This window comes from Acinonyx jubatus, chromosome A1 (assembly GCF_027475565.1).
Source record: "Acinonyx jubatus isolate Ajub_Pintada_27869175 chromosome A1, VMU_Ajub_asm_v1.0, whole genome shotgun sequence".
Classification (NCBI taxonomy): domain Eukaryota; kingdom Metazoa; phylum Chordata; class Mammalia; order Carnivora; family Felidae; genus Acinonyx; species Acinonyx jubatus.
The window spans coordinates 168,727,906-168,748,668 of NC_069380.1; the positions used below are offsets into that span (position 1 = coordinate 168,727,906).

At 40.1% G+C, this 20,763-nt stretch overlaps 1 protein-coding gene across 2 annotated transcripts in view; it reads left to right on the forward strand.

The window, feature by feature from the left end:
* CAMK4 (calcium/calmodulin dependent protein kinase IV) overlaps positions 1–20,763 on the forward strand; it is a 215,498-nt gene that overhangs the window by 185,453 nt on the left and 9,282 nt on the right. For both annotated transcript variants that reach the window (XM_053225683.1, XM_015073014.3), the window contains 4 exons: positions 612–702; positions 2,744–2,818; positions 15,283–15,358; positions 19,969–20,095. In XM_053225683.1, the coding sequence (XP_053081658.1) occupies positions 612–702; positions 2,744–2,818; positions 15,283–15,358; positions 19,969–20,095 (369 nt within the window). The remainder of the gene's footprint in view (positions 1–611; positions 703–2,743; positions 2,819–15,282; positions 15,359–19,968; positions 20,096–20,763) is intronic.

The following is a 20,763-nucleotide window of genomic DNA, read 5'->3' on the forward strand; positions in this document are numbered from 1 at the left end:
ATATAAATCAGACAGACTTCAATACATAGAGCCTTGACTTATTATAATAATAATTAGATTTGAACTGATATGGTAATATGCATAAAGAGAGCTACAACTAATATTCTCTGAGGAGTAAATATTTTATTTCTGGCAGTTGGTTTTATACACTTTAAAATTTTTTTTTCAACGTTTTTTTTTTTTTTATTTTGGGACAGAGAGAGACAGAGCATGAATGGGGGAGGGGCAGAGAGAGAGGGAGACACAGAATCAGAAGCAGGCTCCAGGCTCTGAGCCATCAGCCCAGAGCCTGACGCGGGGCTCGAACTCACGGACCGCGAGATCGTGACCTGGCTGAAGTCGGACGCTTAACCGACTGCGCCACCCAGGCTCCCCGGTTTTATACACTTTAAAATTCATTTCACTTTCAAGTAACTGTCAGCTGTTCTTGAATTATGTATAGTATAAACTTGTTTTCCTTTATGGTGTTTATTTTTAAAATCATCATATATGTGTGTTGTCGAATCACATGACTTAGTAAAGATAATTCTAATTCTGAAAAGATTAAACATGAATGTTGGAACCATTAAGTACAATTACTGTAATGTTACTTCATTATTTTCCCTATTTAGTACCTACATGAAAATGGGATTGTCCATCGTGATCTCAAACCAGAGAATCTTCTCTATGCAACTCCAGCCCCAGATGCACCACTCAAAATCGGTGAGGACATTTCCTAATGTCTCATGACTCCTTTCCCAGAGTAGAAGAAATTTATTTCATGGAATTTTTAAATACTGCTCCATCCGGTTTTGCCTCCATTTAATTTCCTTGAATATTTGGTGTCTGTAAAGGAATAATGCATTATTTGGGAAGTTTGTGTTCTTTCTGGAATCAGTGCCTCGGAGGTGCTCCAGTGCTGAACACAAAGGAAACGTAGTTTGTAGAAATGGCAGGGACTCCAGGGGGTGATGGTGTATTTTGTAGATAAGTTTATACAGAAGAAAATCACAGATAACATAACACTTCTTTTTTTGTTACTTTTTATTCCACAAATCAGTTGGAGCTTAATTTTAGATATTCAAGAACTTCGACACAAAATGCTTAGTACATATTCTTGAATTTAGGGTCTGAGTCACTTGTTTATGTGAACAGAGGAAATTGAGATCTGTATTTCCCAAAGTATACTCCACAGAACACTGGTTCCTCAGCTGAGTGAACAGGGGTAACTACTGTAATTCCCGTTGTGGGAAATGGGAGTTGTTTGTGGAAGTGCTAAGGTTGGTCAAATAAGGTAGGAAATGCCAACTTAAACACGATTTTTTATTTTTGCAGGACTTCCCAGAACTTTAAAAATGCTAATGTGTAAACTGACATCTAAATTAGTGTACTGTGAGGTTTTTCCCAAACCTTATTTGACTTTGGAAACCTTGTTTTTTCTACCAGTAAGCATTTTGAAGAACTACAAAGATGAACTTTGTGAAACTCCCATCTGTTCAAAGGGTTCCTTAAATCAGCATTTTAGAAAAAAAATATACATGTGTTAAATGCTACTTTCCAAAGCAAATCTTCATTTGCAAATAATAATAATAAAATTTATTTTATATGAATCCTCCTTTAGTAGATCTGCATTAAATCCTGTGAAGGACATTGCTCTTTTGGTGCTGGCCTGTGTAATGTTAATATGATCAGTTCACTGCATTAGAAGTATTAACATCTTTGAAAATTAAGTTATACATATCATAGAAGAGCTCAGACAACATAATGTGCTTTATGAATGCAAGAACTCAAAGAAAAAAAATACCAAAGCCCTGCTAGGCAGCCGTCCTGTTCTTATAATCACTCCTGAAAGGCAGTGAACGGCGGGGAGACTTCCATTTCCTTTGACATCACTTTCAAAGATTTTATCCTTAAAGAAATTTCTTTAAATGGATGGATAGATACTAATTTAGACAGGAGAGGCTTTCTTTCTGAAGGACTTCCTGCTGCTTTCCCTGATAAGGATCAGCACCTCCGTGGAAATGTGGGTTTATCTTTGAAGTCTAAAATGGCATCAATTCTGCACCTGCCTCTCTTGAAGAGTGGCCTTGAATGGTTTCCTGATGTTTCCTGAGTGAGAGAGATGTAGCCCAGCAAACAGACCATAATGGTAGCAACTTTGGTAGTGTTTTATCTAGGTAATATTCTGAGCAATAAATAAAAAGGACTTTTGCCCAAAAAAAGTGTTATATCTCTCATATGAGAGTAAATCCTTATCCATAAAATACACTAAAGAATGACATTATTTTGAAGCAGAATAAATGTTTTGATATTTCTGTTAATTTCTTTGACATTCATGAAAACCTAATTTTTTATTTTGATTTTGTCCAAGGGATTACTAATTCTGTATCACTATATTATACTTTAGAGTTACTGTTTCATAAATCTCAGAATTAATATTAGACAAAATGTATCTATTGCAACTATTACTTCAAGAAAAAAGAGGTAATTTGCTAAACACTAGGGATTATAGAGCATAAAATGTATTTGGGAGTCATGTTTTTCTCAAATTTAAAGCAAGACTTGAATTGGTATTATTATTATTTTATTTTATTTTATTTTTTTAGTTCCCTCTCCCATGTGACTGGTCCCCTTCTACATATCCATCCATCATCAAATACAAAAACAAATAAATCTGTTTTATTTTGAATAACAGAAATATTCTGTCATCTTATAAAAGCTGAGAAAAGACTTGTTTCATTAAGTGTTTCTCTTGTGTTGTTAGCTGATTTTGGACTCTCTAAAATTGTGGAACATCAAGTGCTCATGAAGACAGTGTGTGGAACCCCAGGGTACTGCGGTATGCTCTTTAATACTGATAATTACTTTTATTGTTATTTGAAATCGATTTTTACTTCACGATCTAATTTTCTAACTCCTAATATCTCTATTTAAAATGCTTACAGTGTGATGTGAGTCTCCATGAGGAAGGCGTGTATAAATGATACTTAGACCACCTCTTGTTCTACATGAGGGGTTCAATGATGTTGGTTTTAGGGCCCCCTTCTTAGAAAAGAAGGGAAAGAAGGAGCCCTAGGAAAAAGGGCTGGTGCTCTGCAACTGTCTCCTGGGCAGTAGCTACTCTTGAACCCACTTCGAAGCAGAAGGACAATCATCAAGAAAGAGGGCAGGGAAACAACCTTATTTGTGGTTGGAAATAGAGCCATGAGTCCTCCTGTCACTTTCCTTGTTTGCTTTTACTTGGGAGGGTGGGTGAGGAGGGAGTGTGTCATTAATTCAAAGGGCGTATAGGATAACAGTGAGATTGGGGTAGTCCCTAGTCCTCATTGATGGCACTCGCCTAGCCTTATTAAGATAAAGGCTTCAGGTGGGGTTGCCCCTCCAGAGTCCCCCAGTCTCTAGAGATGGACTGTGTGACAGTCCTCACTCCTAAGAACCACGTAACTAACTTAACAATGTTTGAATTCATGCACATCAGACTATAGAAGGTACAGTTAGATATCCACTGAAGCAAATATATGATTAAGTTCACAGAATTTTAGTGCTAGAAGAAGCTTGAAAGTTCATTTACTAACTTTCTCATTTTGAGTTCTAGAGTATGACTTCCCCAAGATTCCACATCTAGTTGTTAGTGGGTGAGAGATGAGAATCCAGGTATCCAAGGGCCTAAAAACAGATTTATACAATTCCCTCTTCAAAAAAGCCAATATAGATAAACCAATATAATTTTCCTTCATAGAAATATTTATCAGTTATTATTTACATCTTAAAATGTTTTTGTTTTGTTTTGTCTTGTTTTTAGTTTTTTAAACCTCAAAAGTATTACTCGGTCATTGCAGGAAGTAAAAATCCAAGTATGTGTAATCAGTAATAATAGCCTTATGAATTTTTCCTCATCTTTCTCCATGTTTCCATATTCACATATGGAATCCACATGTTCACAATAAACTTTTTATTATTTTGTTTTTACCTAGTTAATTTCCCTAATGAATCTAAAATATTATGTTCTTGTAGCTCAACTGTTCATAGACCCAGTAATTACACAGAATTAAGTATACCTGTCTTTCTATTATATCTTTACATTGTGCCAAATATTCTTTTTCTGGACCTTTAACTCCTTGGCAAGAGTAGACTACCAATTAGGAGTAAATTCAGAAAACTCCAAGTAACTGTGGCTTATGAAAGATAGAAGTTGATTTCTGTCATGTTAAAAGTCTAGTGAAAGGCAATCCTGGTGGGTTCTCCAGGTAAGGCTCTGTGGATCTCAGTGCCAGGGGTCCAGGCCTTTTCTGTCTTGCTCTACCGTTCTTTAGCATGCTTCCTCACAGTCCAAAATGGCTGCTTGAAATCAGTCATTACATCCACATTCTCTGTGACAGGAAGGGGGGAAGGGGGAAAAAAGGGTGTACCTTTTCTTTGTTAAATAGACTTGCTAAAGATCCACGTCACTTCCACTTCTCTCTTATTGGCCAGTACTTGGTTACAGCCTCCATACTACCAGAGTGAGTCTTTTGGCTGGACATGTTGCTGCCCCAAATGAATTCAGCGTCCTGTTACTAAGCATAAGTATTGCATTAGACCGCTCACTATCTCTAGCACAGACTTGAGTAAGATTCCCATTACCAGGGGGGAAAAAAAAAACTATTAAAGCATACCATGTTCCCTATAGGCATCCTCTTGTTTTATATATATAATTTATAGATAGATAGATAGATAGATAGATAGATAGATAGATAGAGATATATATTTATATATGTATATATTTATATGTATATTTATGTATATTTTATTTTCCTTAGAACTTTTAGCTGACAATCTGTCCATGACATCTAATGGTGCCATAGATGTTTCCCCTTTCTCTAATTCATGTGTCCTTGTCATCCTCCTATATTTCTTTCATGCCTCCCGATCTCCAAGGCCATAAAGATAAAAAAAGAACCCCGAATTTTGTACCATGTGCCAAATGGGATTGCCCATTTGTGAGTATTAACTGCTGACCAATCAAAAGAAGCATTGAAAGAGAATTGACAAAAGAATGATAAAACAAAGTAAGGATTTCCCAAAAGAAGAAAGCTGATGGGCAATTTAGTAATCATTATCTAAGTACAAACACTGAGTATTCCTAGGAGGTAGGTAGGTTGGAGCATTTCTCTGAGAACTAGCAGCCCTGAAATGGGAAGATCAGGAAGAGCTTACAGTAGCCGTCTCTAAGGGTCCCTTCTGTGACTAAGAGATAGCAGCATCCTTTTAATGGCTTTGATAATAGTGATAAGAGCAGCTCTTTCCTGCAGCGTGACAGAATAGCCATTCTATGAGTGAATGATTCATTCATTGATAAAATGAACATTGAATGTCTAAGAGGCTCTGAGATTGAAGAGTGAACACCATATGGTCTTGTCCTTTAAGGATTTCATGGGCTATTAAAGAAAAAATACCCATACACAATAAATCAGTTTGTGTTGGTAAGTTGTAGTTTTATCCAAGCTAAAGGCTTAGGTATTCAGAGGGGAGGGAACAATTAATCCTCCCTAATATTTGAGCTGGACTCTGAAGGTTGGATAGGAGTTCAGCAAGTGAAGAGGTAGTCACAAGGCATTCTTTGCAAGTAGGCAAAGGAAGAGAAAAATCATAGAGGAGTGGTAGCATCTGGCAGATTCAGGGACTGTTGGTTACTTTGGCACTTTGCACAACTGCAGTATAGATATAGTTGGACTTGGAAAGATACAATGGACCATATTTTTAAATAATCTATACATCAGGCTAAGGAATTCAGATTTGCTTTGGTAAATAGTAGTGATTGAGCAAAGGTTCTTAATCAGGGCAATTATATTTTAAAATCAAATCTGTATCTTACAAATATCTCGGCATTAGATAATGCCATCTAATAATGGAGGCTTATTTTCCACTTACTATTCCCCCCTGCCCAAAGTACCCACACTACTCTCACTATCCCTTCCCCCACCCCACCCCCACCCCTGCCTAGAGGTTAGGGACAGGATTTTAAGGATACACCTGTGTATAGTAACACAAAAAACACTGGAAAGGCTGAGTTCGGGAAAACAAGGTCTCAGTCACACCCAGGGCACAGGAAGTGGATGGCCTAGAGAAAAGACAAGATGCAGAGTTGAAACATTTTTGTTTTTGTTTTTGTTTTAGTTAATATAATAGTGAATAATAATAACATATAGTAATGAAACAATTAGACTTTATAGGCAAGGCTGAAGCCCCTTTAAGGTTCACTCAGTTCTAGCCTTTCCTCCCTGCAATACATGTAAGTGCCATCATCAGTTTGGCGTGTCCCTTCTGAGAGTACCTAGGTGGGGAGGAAACTGCCCATTTATACAATGAGTTGGAAATGAGACTGGTGGGAATCACTGTCGTCCTACAGAAACCATGACTTTACACACAGACTTTAGTTTTAACTTGAAAAGGTATCTGAGGCCCCTTCGGTTGACAGAGAGGAGACGTGTGAGCTTGTTTTCTTGCTCGTTGGAAGGGTGATTACATTCCAGGTCAGTTCTCCTCATGTACACGGGGTCTAGTGTCTACCTTTAATGGAAGGCTTTTTCAGTTACATCTTTTGAGGGAGTGGGTGTTTATATTACACCATCTGTCATTTGTCAGGAAATACAAAAGTGAAAAGCCATCCATTCAGTCTCATTCATAGAACCTTTGCCCCAGGCTATTAATAACAGAGGGTTCTCCTATAAGTGAATTGCAAAAGAAAAATCACAGATGCTGTATGTTTAAGCAAATACTCATTATTTCCTGGGAAGTGTGCCCAGTGGAAAATAAACTCCAGGCCAGAAAATTAAAATCTGTGATCCAGATAAATGAAATCAATGACTAGTGTTCTGAAATAGCCGTGAAGAGATTCTCCACATCTTGTTATTGCGAAAAGAAATAGGTCTCAGAAAAAAAAAAAAAAAATCCATTAGGTCATGGCTCCCGATAAATGGGCCACAACGTATGCAATATTACTACCAAATGTCTTGACTGGTTTAACTATTTAAGACTGGAAGTCTGCGGGTGTTCAGCCTATCAATGCCAATCACAAAAACAAGTAAAGCTGTGAGAGTAGAAAAGAAAACAATATGGTAAAGGGTTAGGTTAAAAGAGTATTTCTGTATAATACTGATTTCTAATTTACTCATAAGCTTAGTTAATTAAACTATGTATGTTCATGGTTCATATTTCTACCCGTCTATCCAAATTCAATTTGCAGGGTCTAGAAGCTCTTCAGAATTGATTTTCTCTTGGCATTTGCCAGAGTCCCAATGGAGTGATAATCCTGTGTTGTTTCTGCATTGTTATATTTTAAAGAAATAATTTATTATGTTCACTATACCAAAATTAAAGATAATTTCTCAATAGCCTAGAGTCAGACAGAAGAGATTTCTGTCTACATGAACACATACTAATATGACCAATGTAGGAAAATTTAATGTAGTAGAAGGAAATCTAATCATCTAAAATATAAGCTTTCAGAATAGTTTCATAAAAGATGTATTTTGTTCATTTCTAGAGGACTAAATAGCTAAGGTGAAATAACAAGAGTGTCAGATTATGTTAGTAATCTAACTGGCTAAGGGATAATCTCACCTGAGAGTTAATTAAATACCCACTAGGGTGACTTCCTTTTTACAGTGAACTTAAGAGAAAACAGAAGAGTACATAGTAAAATGTCAGTTGCATGGCCTATAACATGCTTGATGGGCTGATGTGTGTACACGGGGCTCCTGTGGGATTAGTGGACGATGGGCAAGAGCAGGGGATGTGAGAAGACGCAAGCAGAGAATGCTCAGCAGGTGAGTAAGGAGTGCCTAGGTCCATCTCCCATTGCTGACCATGGCCCTTCTTTCTCCCTGAGATAAGCTGTGTCTGCAGCCACCATATGACTGTCCCAGGCACGCTTGCAATGCTTGATCCGTATGAGCACATGCCAGGTAAAGGAAAAAGTGGGGCTGGGGATAGATACACGAGAGGTGAGGAAAGGCCATAGCTTATCTTGGTCTTGACCTTGCAGATGACAGGGACTCTGCTGGTGGAATGCAGGCTGTCTTGGAAGTTTTAAATCTAGAGGAAAATGAGCCTCTCGGGGTATTTGTATTGATCTGGTACTGACCTAGACAAAGTGTATTCTGTGGAACTTTAGTTATGTACCTATTCAATTCTTTTTTCATTTAATAAATTATTTACTGAGCTCCTACTATGCACCAGGCACTATTCTAGGTGTTAGGGGTATAACAATCAATCAAACAAACAAACAAGATCTCTTCTTTAAGGGTGGCACATTTTAGTGAGAGAAGGCAAATAATAAACAGAATGATTGTGTCAATATATAGAAAGGTGATCATTCCTATAGAGTTGGGAAAGAGGATAGAAAGTGTTGGGACACGCTGACCAGGGAAAGCTTCACTCATGAGGGAGCAGAAGAGCAAAGATTTGGAAGAGGCAGGGAGAGAACAAGCCATGCAGATTCTATGGAAAGAACATTCCAGGTGGAGGGGACAGAGCACACCAACCCTGAGGCAGGAACACAGCTGGGTGTCTATAGGTTGAAGAAGGACACAGTTGAGTGAAGTGCAATGATAAGGGGAGAAATAATAGGTAGGAGGGGGACCAAAGAGCTCCAGTTGGCAGGATAGAGTTCACATTTACTGAGATAGGGAGGACTTGAGGAGCAACGGGGTTGGAGCTCGTTGATTTTGAGATGCCTGTTAGATATCCAGGTGGAGATGACATGTGGGCAGAAGGGTATATATGTTTGAGGTTCAGGAGCAGGGTCATGTCTGTTGATATAAATGGGGGCTCTCTCACCATATAGATGCTATGGAAAGTCATGAGACTCCAGGGAAGAAGAAGAAACAACCCAGACTGATCCTGGGGCAACATCACCAGTAGAGGCCAGAGAGAAGAAACCATGTTTATTATTCATAGAACATCAGATAGTGGAGGAAGCATCACTGGACAGAATTAGGAATTACGAATGGGTGCTGCAAGGCACAGATATGAGGCACAATATACACAACAGTGTTCTAGCATCTAAAGCTATCAGCAGAAGGAGGGGCTGCCTCCCTGGCTCGGGAAATGGTCCCAGAGGCTGACTACTGACCCGTGTCTCAGGATTCAGGGGAGCAAGGGGAGAGGAGACAGACTGTTGCTCATTTCTGCATCACCCAGCAGATACATAGTATTTGACATTCATAATATTACCTCACGGTCTGTCTGTATATATTTTATATGTGTAAACTATGTTGAGGATTATGGCAAGCGCTTCATTTAATCCAAGTTAACCAAATATATTCTGACCTGAGACGGCTTATAAAATTGAGTCTGAAGAGATTGTCCTTCCTCCTACTTTTCATGTTCTCTTTGGCTTAGAAACAGCCTTTTAATGTGCTGGTCATCCTTAACTTCTGCGTCCCCATAGCATAAATCATTCTCTGTCCTTCCCTCTTTGTAACTGTAAGTGACTACCTAAGGAACAGAGCCAGCTGTGCCAGAGAACTCACTGTGCTAAGGACTCAGCTCTATTATTACCCATGTGAGGGCGGAATGCAGGGGAGAAGCGGTCATAGGAAGGGTGACTGATGGCAAGTGGGAAGGAGACTTGCTTAAAATGTATTCTTTGGGCCCTGAACACCCACAAAGTGTTCCATTTAGAATGTTGTCACAGACAGGATATGCACAAAATAAAAATATTTTGAGAGAATTATTAGTGATAATTACAGTAAGATTTATAGCTCCATTAGAGAGAAACATGGTATTTGCCATACTTAACAGAGTTCGAAGTCCGTGTCCATCACTTTATATCTGTATCTCCATATCCAAAAGAGACTCTTGCATGATGTTAATATTAGGACGAGTTCAGTTTATTTATTGATACTCCACCTCCTTGTAGAGGCAGCTTTTCAAGAATGAATACCTCTTTGCTGTCCCTGGGCCTGCATCCATCACAGCTTTGAAGTGAGCAGGAGACTCAGTCTGATTAAGATTCGGAACAAATAGTGATTGCTCTAAGATGGGAGGGCTCTGTGGGATCATAGAAAAGTGAATTTCATAGACATAAAACTTTCCCAGGGTAATAAAAATAGGTTGTGTTTATTTTTTCCTCTTCTGAAAGTACTTAGGTGTTCTCAAATACTTGATTTTCTCTTCAGGGTATTATTAAAAAAATAAAAAGTAAGATGGGGAAAATAAACAGGCTATCTTTCTTCAGCCATTTATAAGATTTATACAAAGAGAAGTATCATGGAATTCGTGTGGCAAGGAAGACTTATTTAAACAGCTTTAATGAAAAAATACTAAGTGAGAGATGGATTGACTGATGTTTGTAGTGTAAAAGATCAAGAGCCCAGGAAAATGGAAAAGATGAGTTAGGTCATGAAGTGTATCCCTTGAGTTTTAAAATATCCTTCAAACTTCTTTCTTGCTCTACACTACAAGTCATAGATACCCAAAGTGACGGAGGCCCCACATGCCTCCTCAGCCCTTCTCAACCTCTCACACCATGGCATGTATGGAATCAGTAGTATTCTGAGAGTCACTGTAGTAAACTGGTAAGGCTGCTCCTAGCCAGAGGCAACTCCTTCTGGAAACATGTCAACTGTATCCCAGTCTGATTCACCCCTTTGTTACAACACTAAGCAAATGGCGCCGGGACATGACCTGTCTTCTCTGTTGTCAAAGCAAAAATTGCACTTGACAGGGCTTAAATGTTGTGTCCCATTCTCACCAAATATCTGTGACACCCTGACAAAGGACCACACATGGTACAGGTGCTGAGGAAGGCACAGAGTAGGGTCTGCCCAGCTGCCTGTAGGAAGCTGCCTGGAGTGCATTCTCCTCTGGGTTCCTCACTATGTTAAGAGCAACAAGGGGAGAGAATTTCCAAACACTGCTCTTCTCCTTCTGGTAGATAAATTCCTCTTTCTCCTCCTTCCACAGTGCTCACTCCTCAGAGGCAAAGTGTAGAGAGACTTCTAGATGCTGAAGACTTGTGCTCTAAAGAAAACTCAATTCAAGACAAGACTGTACAGTGAAAAGCTCCACAGTGGCTCTCCCTCAGCTGTAGGAGGGGGTGGAATTCTGCAAAGTCAGATTCAGGCTTTAAGATGAAAATAGATTTGTTCCTCTATGTTTTGAATCACTAAAACAAAAGCATAGGAGAGAATTTAAGAACAAATAAAGAAACAAACAAACAGAAGCCCTCATGTACTGGAATCTGTAGTCTGGCCTCTGCCTCACAGGGGCTCATCTCACAGGGACTTCACTGTGCCCAGGGGTGTGCTCCACCGACACTGGCTTGCTCAGCTCCTTGGGCACCCTCGCTCCTGCCCGCTCCTGCCCGCCACAAAGTCTCTGCATGTGTGGCTGCTCCACCGAACCCGCTTCACTCTCTTTCCTCAACCACTGCCCTCTCCCCCTTTGCCTGGTTAACTTCTCCAGTCTTTCACATCTCACTTTAAACTTTGCTTTCTCTACCCACCTTCCTTGATCTTTCTCACCAGGTCAGCCCTCTATTGGAGACACCCTCCATCCAAGCACTTACAGTTACCACTTTGTATTTCTTCATGTGGCTTTCTCGATCAATGCCTACCTCCCCCACCAAACTGTAAGCTCCATGGTGGCAGAGACGTGTTCTCTGGAACTCCCCATTGCTCCCCCAACACCATCTAACATAGTGCCCATCATACAGCAGGTACTTAATAAATAGTTCATGGTTTGTTTAATGAGTGAATGAATGAACATGTGGATTTCACTCATCTTAGTCTCCCTGGGATTTGTCTTTCTCAGAAGAGTTAACAGTAGTTTGAAAAAAGTCTTCTGCTAAAGAATGCCAATGTGTGGTCTTAACTCAATAGGTAGGAAGGAATTGACAAAATGAAGGTGCAATCCATGACCAAAATCATCCCTCTACTTTTCTCCTAAAGCTTTAGAAAAAGAGGGGAAACTTAGCCTCAGTGGCCCCTGTCAGGGTGTCATAGGGCATACCTCATACTTTTTATGTGGGACCATTTCGAGAACTAGTAACAGTGAGTTTATTTAATAAACTGAAATTCATCCCAGTCTGTAGATGGACCCTCAGTCTCTAGAAGTTTTAATGGTACCATGATCTTATCGAAAAAGCAACACTCTGAGGTCTAAGTGGTATGTTGGTAAATAAATATCATAAAGTTTGAATTTTTAATATAATTTTGATATTCAGTTAAAATTGCATGTTAAAAAAGTGAAGGCTGGTATCTTGGCAATTCTAAGACCATTTGCCACAATTATTCTGCGTTGGAGATTGGAGTATGAGCTCTGTAGCATTTAGTGTTAATGAGCAATAACACGAATGATAAGCTTACGAAGTGGCACAAAACGTGGATCCACTTAGAAGACATCCAGAGAAATCAATAAAGGATTATTGACTTTTTTAGAAAAGAGGATTCTAAATTGTTTTAAACACATTTTTAAAAACTGGATCACACCTTGAAATGATTTTCTCCCTTACTGTATTTTTTTGACTTATTTGTTTGTTTGGGCAGTGAGGTGAAAAGATATGTAGGACCCCTGGAAGTGCTTATAGCATTAAAAGGTGGGCTAGCTTATGTCTTTTCCTGAACCAAGTTGGAAGTAGTCAAGTATTTCCCTCCTTAATAAAATCACAAAATTGTAGAATCCACCGCAAGGACATTTGATACCTAGGAGACCTGTAGCGCTGGTATACTGGAGCTTGAAATGTATTCTGGAAAGCTTCTGGCTCTTGGAAAGGGTTCAGACAGATTACAAGAGTGTATTCTGCGGGTCCTGAAGTCAAGGTTATGATAACTAGCAACTGTGAAAATATTTAAAGGTTTCTGTGAATGGGATCTGATTGGATCTAGATGCTTAGGGTTTGTTTCACCTAAGTTTTGTATTCTGATTAGTAAATATTTTAAATTCTTCTTAAGAGAAATTTATTATGGAGGGCAAAAACATTCTATATTGCTTTTGTCTCAGTTAACCTCACCATGGAAAGTTTAGTGTTTCACACCAGGGGATTGCCCACATTGCAGCCTACCGCCTTACAAGGAACCAAGTTGCCTCTGGAGGGCAAGGTTGCACCCTGTGCTGTGAGGGGAGGTCAGATATTACCAGGTCAGGTAAGAAAACCAGATGCCCTAAAAAGTGGATTCAGAAAGAGTTTTGTTCCATGGTATTCGCTTACTTTGGGCCCTTACCTGGGAGCTATCAAGAATGGCCAGAAAAAGCACCTGACCTCTGCGACAGGGTGCTCACCTCCGGACAGCACCGAGGGGAGGCTTGAGAGCCCTGGAGCCAATAGGATAGGTTACGCCCGGGGCCAGCGTACACAGTTGACGCTCCGGCGGAGGAACAGGAATTCAGTAGAGTGCCTGTCCTCTCTTCTTGCTTAAATTGGCAGTAACAACCCCTCTACTAATATCACAATGGCTAGTAGCTTCAAACTCAAGAGTACTTGGAAATTAGCTAATCCAATTCACTTAGGTTTTAGAGGTAAAAACGAATCCCAGAAAATGTAAAGGACTCTCCCCAACAGATTTCTGTATGTCTAAATGTCAGTGTGGGACTTGACAGCACTCCACTGATGGGAAGACCTGAGTGGGGAAGGGCTAATCGTACTAAATGTGTGTGCATTCAGCTCCCTGACTGGAACAGCTCCCAGTGACACAGACAGCACAGCGGCCCTCCTGGAAGAGGCAGCCTAACCAGAGTTTCCTCTGAACCCTGATGAGCAAGGCATTTGCAAGTGGGCGCTCAGTGTTGAGGCCCAAAGGAACCATATGTGGGGTACAGATTGCCCTGGAAAACGAAAGCTAACCTGAAGGAGTGAATGGTGTTGGCAATGAGCGTGCATTTTTCTTCATTATGTTAATTAAATTCTAAGAGGAAAATTTTCTAGGAATAATATGCCTATAGATGAGAAAAACTTCCTGGCCCCAGACACCATTCTTTAAAGGGTGCATCTTGCTGAATTGCTGCTTGGAATGTTACATTGCACACTCTCGTTTCACCGTATGGGCTCTTCATCTCTTGTATTTTATGTAACACAGTTTGTGCAGAGAAGAGAATATCCTGATTGCAAAAGGATGGGGGAGGAGGGGTAGTATGGGAAGACATCAGTGGAAAATCCACTGTGTTCCTTCCTCTAAGTCAAATTCAGAGTTCCAGGAGGATAGCAGCCTTCCAGGGCTCACTTTAATGACCTAGTCTGAGTGTGACATTTTCGGCCTGCAGACCGGGGATCCAGCTCCCTTGCTCTCCTGCCCCCTGCTGGAAGGAGGAGGGTGGTGCCCCCATTCCCAAAGCCTCCCTCAAGGAGCTCTCAACATTGATTGGTCAGCTCCTCCCTCAGAGACCCCACTGACATCTACAGCACTTTTGTTCAAAATGGGAACACTGAGGCTATAGGCCACTCTGGGGCTAGAGGCCCGAGCCTTATTTCTGCATGGATTGTAAAACTCTCACTTCTCCTTTTCTTCCTTTGTTAGGCAAACAAATAACACCTCCAATTCTTGGTGCAAACAGTTGGATGCAGTCAACTCTCCATTTTCACAGCTCTAAGATAATAAAAACAGAAAAGATCTCCTCATTCTATACTACAGGGCCGTTTGATGGCTGAGAAGACCTTCCATTTTCACCATGGTGGGCAGGGCTAACAGGAGCAAGCTCATTGTGCACGGAGAAGATCCCTTTCTCAGTTCATAATCCCAAACTGGGGACAGCTGCTCTCTGGGAACCTACATGTAGTTGTCAGTACTAAGACATGTGCCAGGCCCCTTCTAACACCTGTTCCAACCTTCCAGCATAGAGACTTCCCAGTCCTTCCCACTGTCTGCCCAGGTCCCTGCGCTGGTCCCTGCCCTGCATGCTGTCAAATACAGGTTTGCATGGATGCCCCATGCTCCCAAGAAGGTCTAGATCTCAAGGTAGCATAACTTGCATTTTTCCCCTTATGCTAAATTTGTGTTCCTTTTCTGCGTACAAAGCTCCCTCTGAAGTAAGGGATCTTTTATAGCAAAGATGCAGTTCTGTCTGATTCGAATGAATGTTCTGATGTAGAATATTAAAGTTAATACCTTTATTTTTATGCACCCCAAACACAGAAAGACTTTGATTTCTCCCATTAAAGTAGACATGAGGGTTTGTAGTCTCACACTTTGGTTTGGGGAGACAAAATTGGTTACAAAACTGTTCTGAACTTTGTGTTAATTAATTTCTTACCTGTTGCTTGTTATTGAGATGTAAATGTTAAATTTAAACTCCAATTTAACACAATATTCATTCTTTCTGCAGCACCTGAAATCCTTAGAGGCTGTGCCTATGGACCTGAGGTGGACATGTGGTCTGTCGGAATAATCACCTACATCTTGTAAGTGAAGAAAAGCAACCTCTATGTGTTCTATTTGCCTTTGCTGTAATATTTTCTAGGTACTGATAGTCCTCATAAAAAGCAAGACTACTTTTTGACTTTTGTAATTTTCTATGACATACTAAATGTAGCCAGTGATAGAATTTTCTGAAAATAAACATTACTTTTTATTCTATAATTTCCTTAGAACCAGCACTTCTGTCCAGGACTTCTCTCTTTCTCTCTTTTTTTGTAATGTTTATTTATTTATTTTGAGAGAGAGAGAGAGAAAGAGGGAGCATGAGCAGGGCGGGGGGGCAGAGAGAGAGGGAGAGAGGGAAAATCACAAGCAGGCTCTGCTCTGTCAGCACAGAGCCCAACAGTGGACTCAATTTCATGAACTGTGAACGGAAATCAAGAGTCAGATGCTTAACTGACTGAGCCACCAGGCGCCCCACTGTCCAGGACTTTTCTCAGTCCCATTTTGCAGTGCAGTGTGTAGCAGATTTGGAGAACAATTCATTATATGATGATAGTAATGAATATGAAACTCAAGTCCATCTATTAAAAACATGCTGTTATTTTACTTATTTGCATCTCATCAAAATGCAGTATTAGTATTTAGTTATTAGTTATTTAGTATTTAGTTATTAGTATTGCTTTTTAAAAAGCAAGTGGCTATTTAATTTCGTAAACAATTCCAGACTGGTACATTTCTTGTCAGCAATGTTTTTAATGCAATTTGCCTATCAATTTTGTTTTCTATTTGTGTTAGGTCCCCCAAGGACCTTGAGTTTAATACCCTAAACTCAGAGAAACCTTTTCTCTGGTAGAAAAAAGTTGGGCTAATCTCTCGCTCTCTGGTATCCCCAACTCCATTCCTGAGCTCCTGGCTATGAATAAACAAAGGGTTTCAGGAAATTTGCCAAAGACATGATGGAATTGCAGAGGAATATGAGGGAGGTAAGCAAGGACAGAGGAGTGTCTGGGAAGACTGCTGAAGAGAGGCTACAGAAGAAAGGTGTCAGTGAGTTCTGGAGTTTAACTTAAGACAAGCAGATTTGGTTGCCGTTTAGAGGACACTGCACAGTTACTTGTTGGAACCTATACCATTCAAATCTGTAGAGATTTTGGAAGGTATGAAAGAGAGGATATTAATCGGCTCAGGCTGCCATGACAAAATACTGCAAACTGGGTGGTTTAAACAACAGAATTTTATTTCTCACAGTTTCAGAGGCTGGAAGTCTGAGATCAGAGTGCCAGGAGGTCCAGTCCTGGTGAGAGCTCTCTTCCTGACTTGCAGACACCTGTCCTCTAACTCTTTCCTCACATGGCAGAGAAAGAATGTAAGCTCTTTGGTATCTCTTCTTCTAAGGACGCAAATCACATCATGAAGTTAGCCCACCCTCATGACTACATCAAACCCTAATTACCTCCCAAAGACTCTATCTCCAAATACCATTGCACTGGGGGATTAGGACTTCAACATATGAATTTTAGGGAGACACATTTCAGTCCATAGCAGAAAGAGGTTTGGGTGTTGTTGTTGTTATTGTTGTTTTTGAATTTAATAGTGATCTTAGAAAGTGTAGTATCTGGGTAATAAGGACTAGGAAGAGGGTAACTAGGGTACCCCCAAACAAATTAGTAAACTCTGTGTTCACCTGGATATATTCAGTAGTCAGTAGCCAAAACAAAAAAGTTTAATAAGCAACCCATTAAATAGCTGTCTGCTACTATGTAACGTCAAAAGATAGTTTCAGTGTTGAATTCTTGGTGTATCCAGAATATAGTAAAGGCTTGAAAATCATTTGGAGAGGTAGAGAAACATTGTTTTTTTCTTATGAAAGTGCAAAACTGTTAGGTAATTTTTTTGCCATACTAAGTGCTTAATTCACTAAAACGAATTCCCAAGGCCACATCATGGAACTCCTTCAGCTTACATTTGAGGTCACTTTTATACTCAGGAGACAGTGTTGGCTCCTGAATTAGGCAGGTGACATATCACAGTGACGTGAAATAAAAAACTGAACTGCACAAATAATGAATCAGATTTGCCCCTAAAGTATCAGTGTCCCCACCCAATTGCAATTTCATGCTGAAATGTGATGGGGGGGTGGTGTAAGCATTAAGGTTGTACAGGAACTCAGAGAGATGGAGGTAGGAAACTACATCACATTCACCCTGAGAACCTGAAATCTGGAACGAGTAAAACCCCATAATGTGGTCACTGAGCAGGGAAAACGAAGAGGGAAGAATGTGATTGTTGGAGAAACATCATAGCCCTGAAAATAATTTTAAGAGTCTGTCAAAGCCCCTTCCCCTGGTTCACTTAAAGTCATTAATTAGTAGGTGTTGCTTCAAAGTATGCAGTAGTAGCCTGTGACCACCGCCACAGCCCTCCCACCAGGACAAGTTCTCCAAGACTGTGCCATTGGACCTGTGTATCTCCTTTACTATAATTAAAAGTTCCACTGAGCTATTTTGTGCTGTGACCTTGCTATTTTCTAAGGATGACAGTAGACTAGAAATGAAGGCCTTTTTGTTATTTCTCACAGAAACTCTGGTCCCTCTACCTTTTACACCTAAATCCTTTGTGCCTTCAGACAAAAGCAACTACTACAATGCTCAGGTCAGAATCAGACTCAGATAAGGCCGGAGATTTGAACTCTGTCCTGCAGCTGTCCCACACTACAGTTCTTCCCAGCAGCCTGGAGCTCCCCTGTATCAGACATTCACATGGTTGGCCTAACCCTAATGTCCTCTGCAACTTTCGTTGTCAGGATTCTCAAATATTTCCATTTCTGAAGGCTTTTTGTAGTGTGTGTGTGTGTGTGTGTGTGTGTGTGTGTGTGTGTGTGTGTTGTTCTGTGTCACAGTTCTTCCATTTTTGGCATTTTAGGCTGACATGACATAAACTTTTTACTTCTGTCATCAGTGCACAGATTTACAGATATGTTTGAGAAGTAAGAAAGGCATTTGAGTACTGTACCTTCTGAACTGTAATTTTTCTTTCTAGACTTCCAGAAGGGGAAACAGAAGAGTTTCCTAAACCAAGCCTGGAACGTTGGCTAATTTCTCCATGACTAACTAACAGTAGGCTATATTTTTCTAGTGTTGTGGCTGGCACTGGAGGGCCAGGCAAGGCTGAGCTGCCCCCTTGTGTGGACGTAGGCTCCCTTCTCTCCTTATGGGGGAGCAGGACTCTCAGTGCAGATGGCTGGCTGCAGTGGGAGAGGACACACTGGTCCGAGCCTCAGCACTGCCAGGCCTTTCTTGTCCTGGCTGGCTCCAGAATATTCAAAAGAGACAAAGACTCCCAATAGAACAGTCCCTGAGCAAAGGACATGACAAAATGCTTTTCCCTAGAAACCCACTGCATTAGAAAGCACTCAAACGTTTCATGCTCTGCACCCTCCTGACCAGATTGAAAGAAGAATTTAAGAAAATGTTTTTTAACATGTTCATCCTTTCCCCTCCATTTTTTGTCCAGTGCAACTCATATCCTGGTAGGGACTTGTTTTTATAGTTTCCTCTTGATCCCTAGTGATTTCAGAACCTGTACCCATCTGTAAAGAGTGGAGGCTTTTTTTTTTTAATTTTTTAAATATTTTTATTTTTGAGAGAGAGAGAGAAAGACCAAGCGTGAGCAGGGAAGGGGCATAGAGAGAGGGAGACACAGAACCCAAAGCAGGCCCCAGGCTCTGAGCTGACAGCAGAAAACCAGATGCGGGGCTCAAACTTGTGAACCACGAGATCATGACCTGAGCTGAAGTCACATGCTTAACCAACTGAGCAACCCAGCTGCCCCTACAGTGGAGGCTTTTGGTGGTCCCTTTTCAGCAACTCACTTTTCCTCTCTCTCTTTAGGATGTTGGAGATGATTTTCTATTTCTTTCCCCCCACTTTTCCCATTCACTTGTATGCTGACCCCCTAGTGGAAAGTGAAGGTGAATGTAGATCTTCCAGAGGTACAGAAGTGAGGGTCACACACAGGGCTAAGGGAGCACCAGCCCATTCATCTCTGTTGGCCCCATGTGTTCACTCTGTCAGGTTTTAAAGGGTCATTTCCTGACAACAGTCTTAGCTCCTGTCTTTGTTCATCCTGACATCCAAACTGGTGTGGGATGGAAATCTAGTACTTTACTCATTTCTATGGTGGAATTCAACGAATAGAGCTGAGGAAAAATGACTGAAAAATCTTTTCTGTCTACCTCTTAATCTGTTTATTCTCAAAATCCTAATTCTTCCACTTTGTAATAAATTGGAACTTCTAATCAGTCCATCTTCTCAATTCCTGCTGAAAAGAAATCCTCAGAAAATCATTAGCATAGTGCCTGTAATAGTGTTAACAATTATTGTTATTGTTTTGTGTCAGAGTCATTGATGTTATTATAAACTCTTTGTAGAAATTCTGAATCGGCTTTGTACCTATTCTTACTTCCAGAGAGCATGATGTGTATTTACACAGCAAAAGTGAATTATAACGAGGCAGTTCCACACTCGTGCTGAGTAGACTGGTGTTCGTAATGGGAAGCTGTGAAAAGGACAATTCTGAATTACCACAAAAATTTGATGAAATGTATTTAGGCATTTAAAGACATTTTATTCCCTATCTTTTGTCCTTCTAGACTTTGTGGATTTGAACCATTCTATGATGAAAGAGGTGATCAGTTCATGTTCAGGAGAATTCTGAATTGTGAATACTACTTTATCTCCCCCTGGTGGGATGAAGTATCTCTAAATGCCAAGGACTTGGTAAGTGTGATCAAAACAAAACGAAGAACAATCCTCATATTCATTTTTAATTAGTTAATGGGCAGTGTCATTTTTTAAAATTTGCCCCTCTTAATATCTTATTTCTTTATAATTGTATTTTTTATAAAACATATAAAAGGCACACTAATGCATTTTCCTTGTAGATAATGAAAAACAGATATGCCTGACTCATCACCAGCTGAATTATCACAAACTAAAAGTCACTACAGTATTAATTAGTGAGTTTTTACCATCTAGTCAAGGTAAAACCTTGCCTGTGAAGCCAGCTGTTCTGGGTGAATTCAAATATAATTTACACAGAATAATTCCATTTTAACCTGGCTTGCCTAGATTACCTAGATTTGATTATATTTCAAATAAGCATTGCATCTTGAGAGGTTCAAACTTATTAAAATATCCCAGTAGTAACACAAGTCCCATCATGCATCACTGGCATCATAAACAAGTTACACTCTACTGATAATTCATTTTGTTTGTTTTTTTGTTTGTTTTACTTGGGATCTCACTTAAGCTCATATTAACGTTTGTGTGTATATCCTCACCGGAGATGGCCCACCTATTCTAAAATGAGGGGGATACTAGCATGGGATGAAAGCAGTAACCATCAATGGCTAGAGAAAAACCACCCAGAAATAACTAAAAGCTAA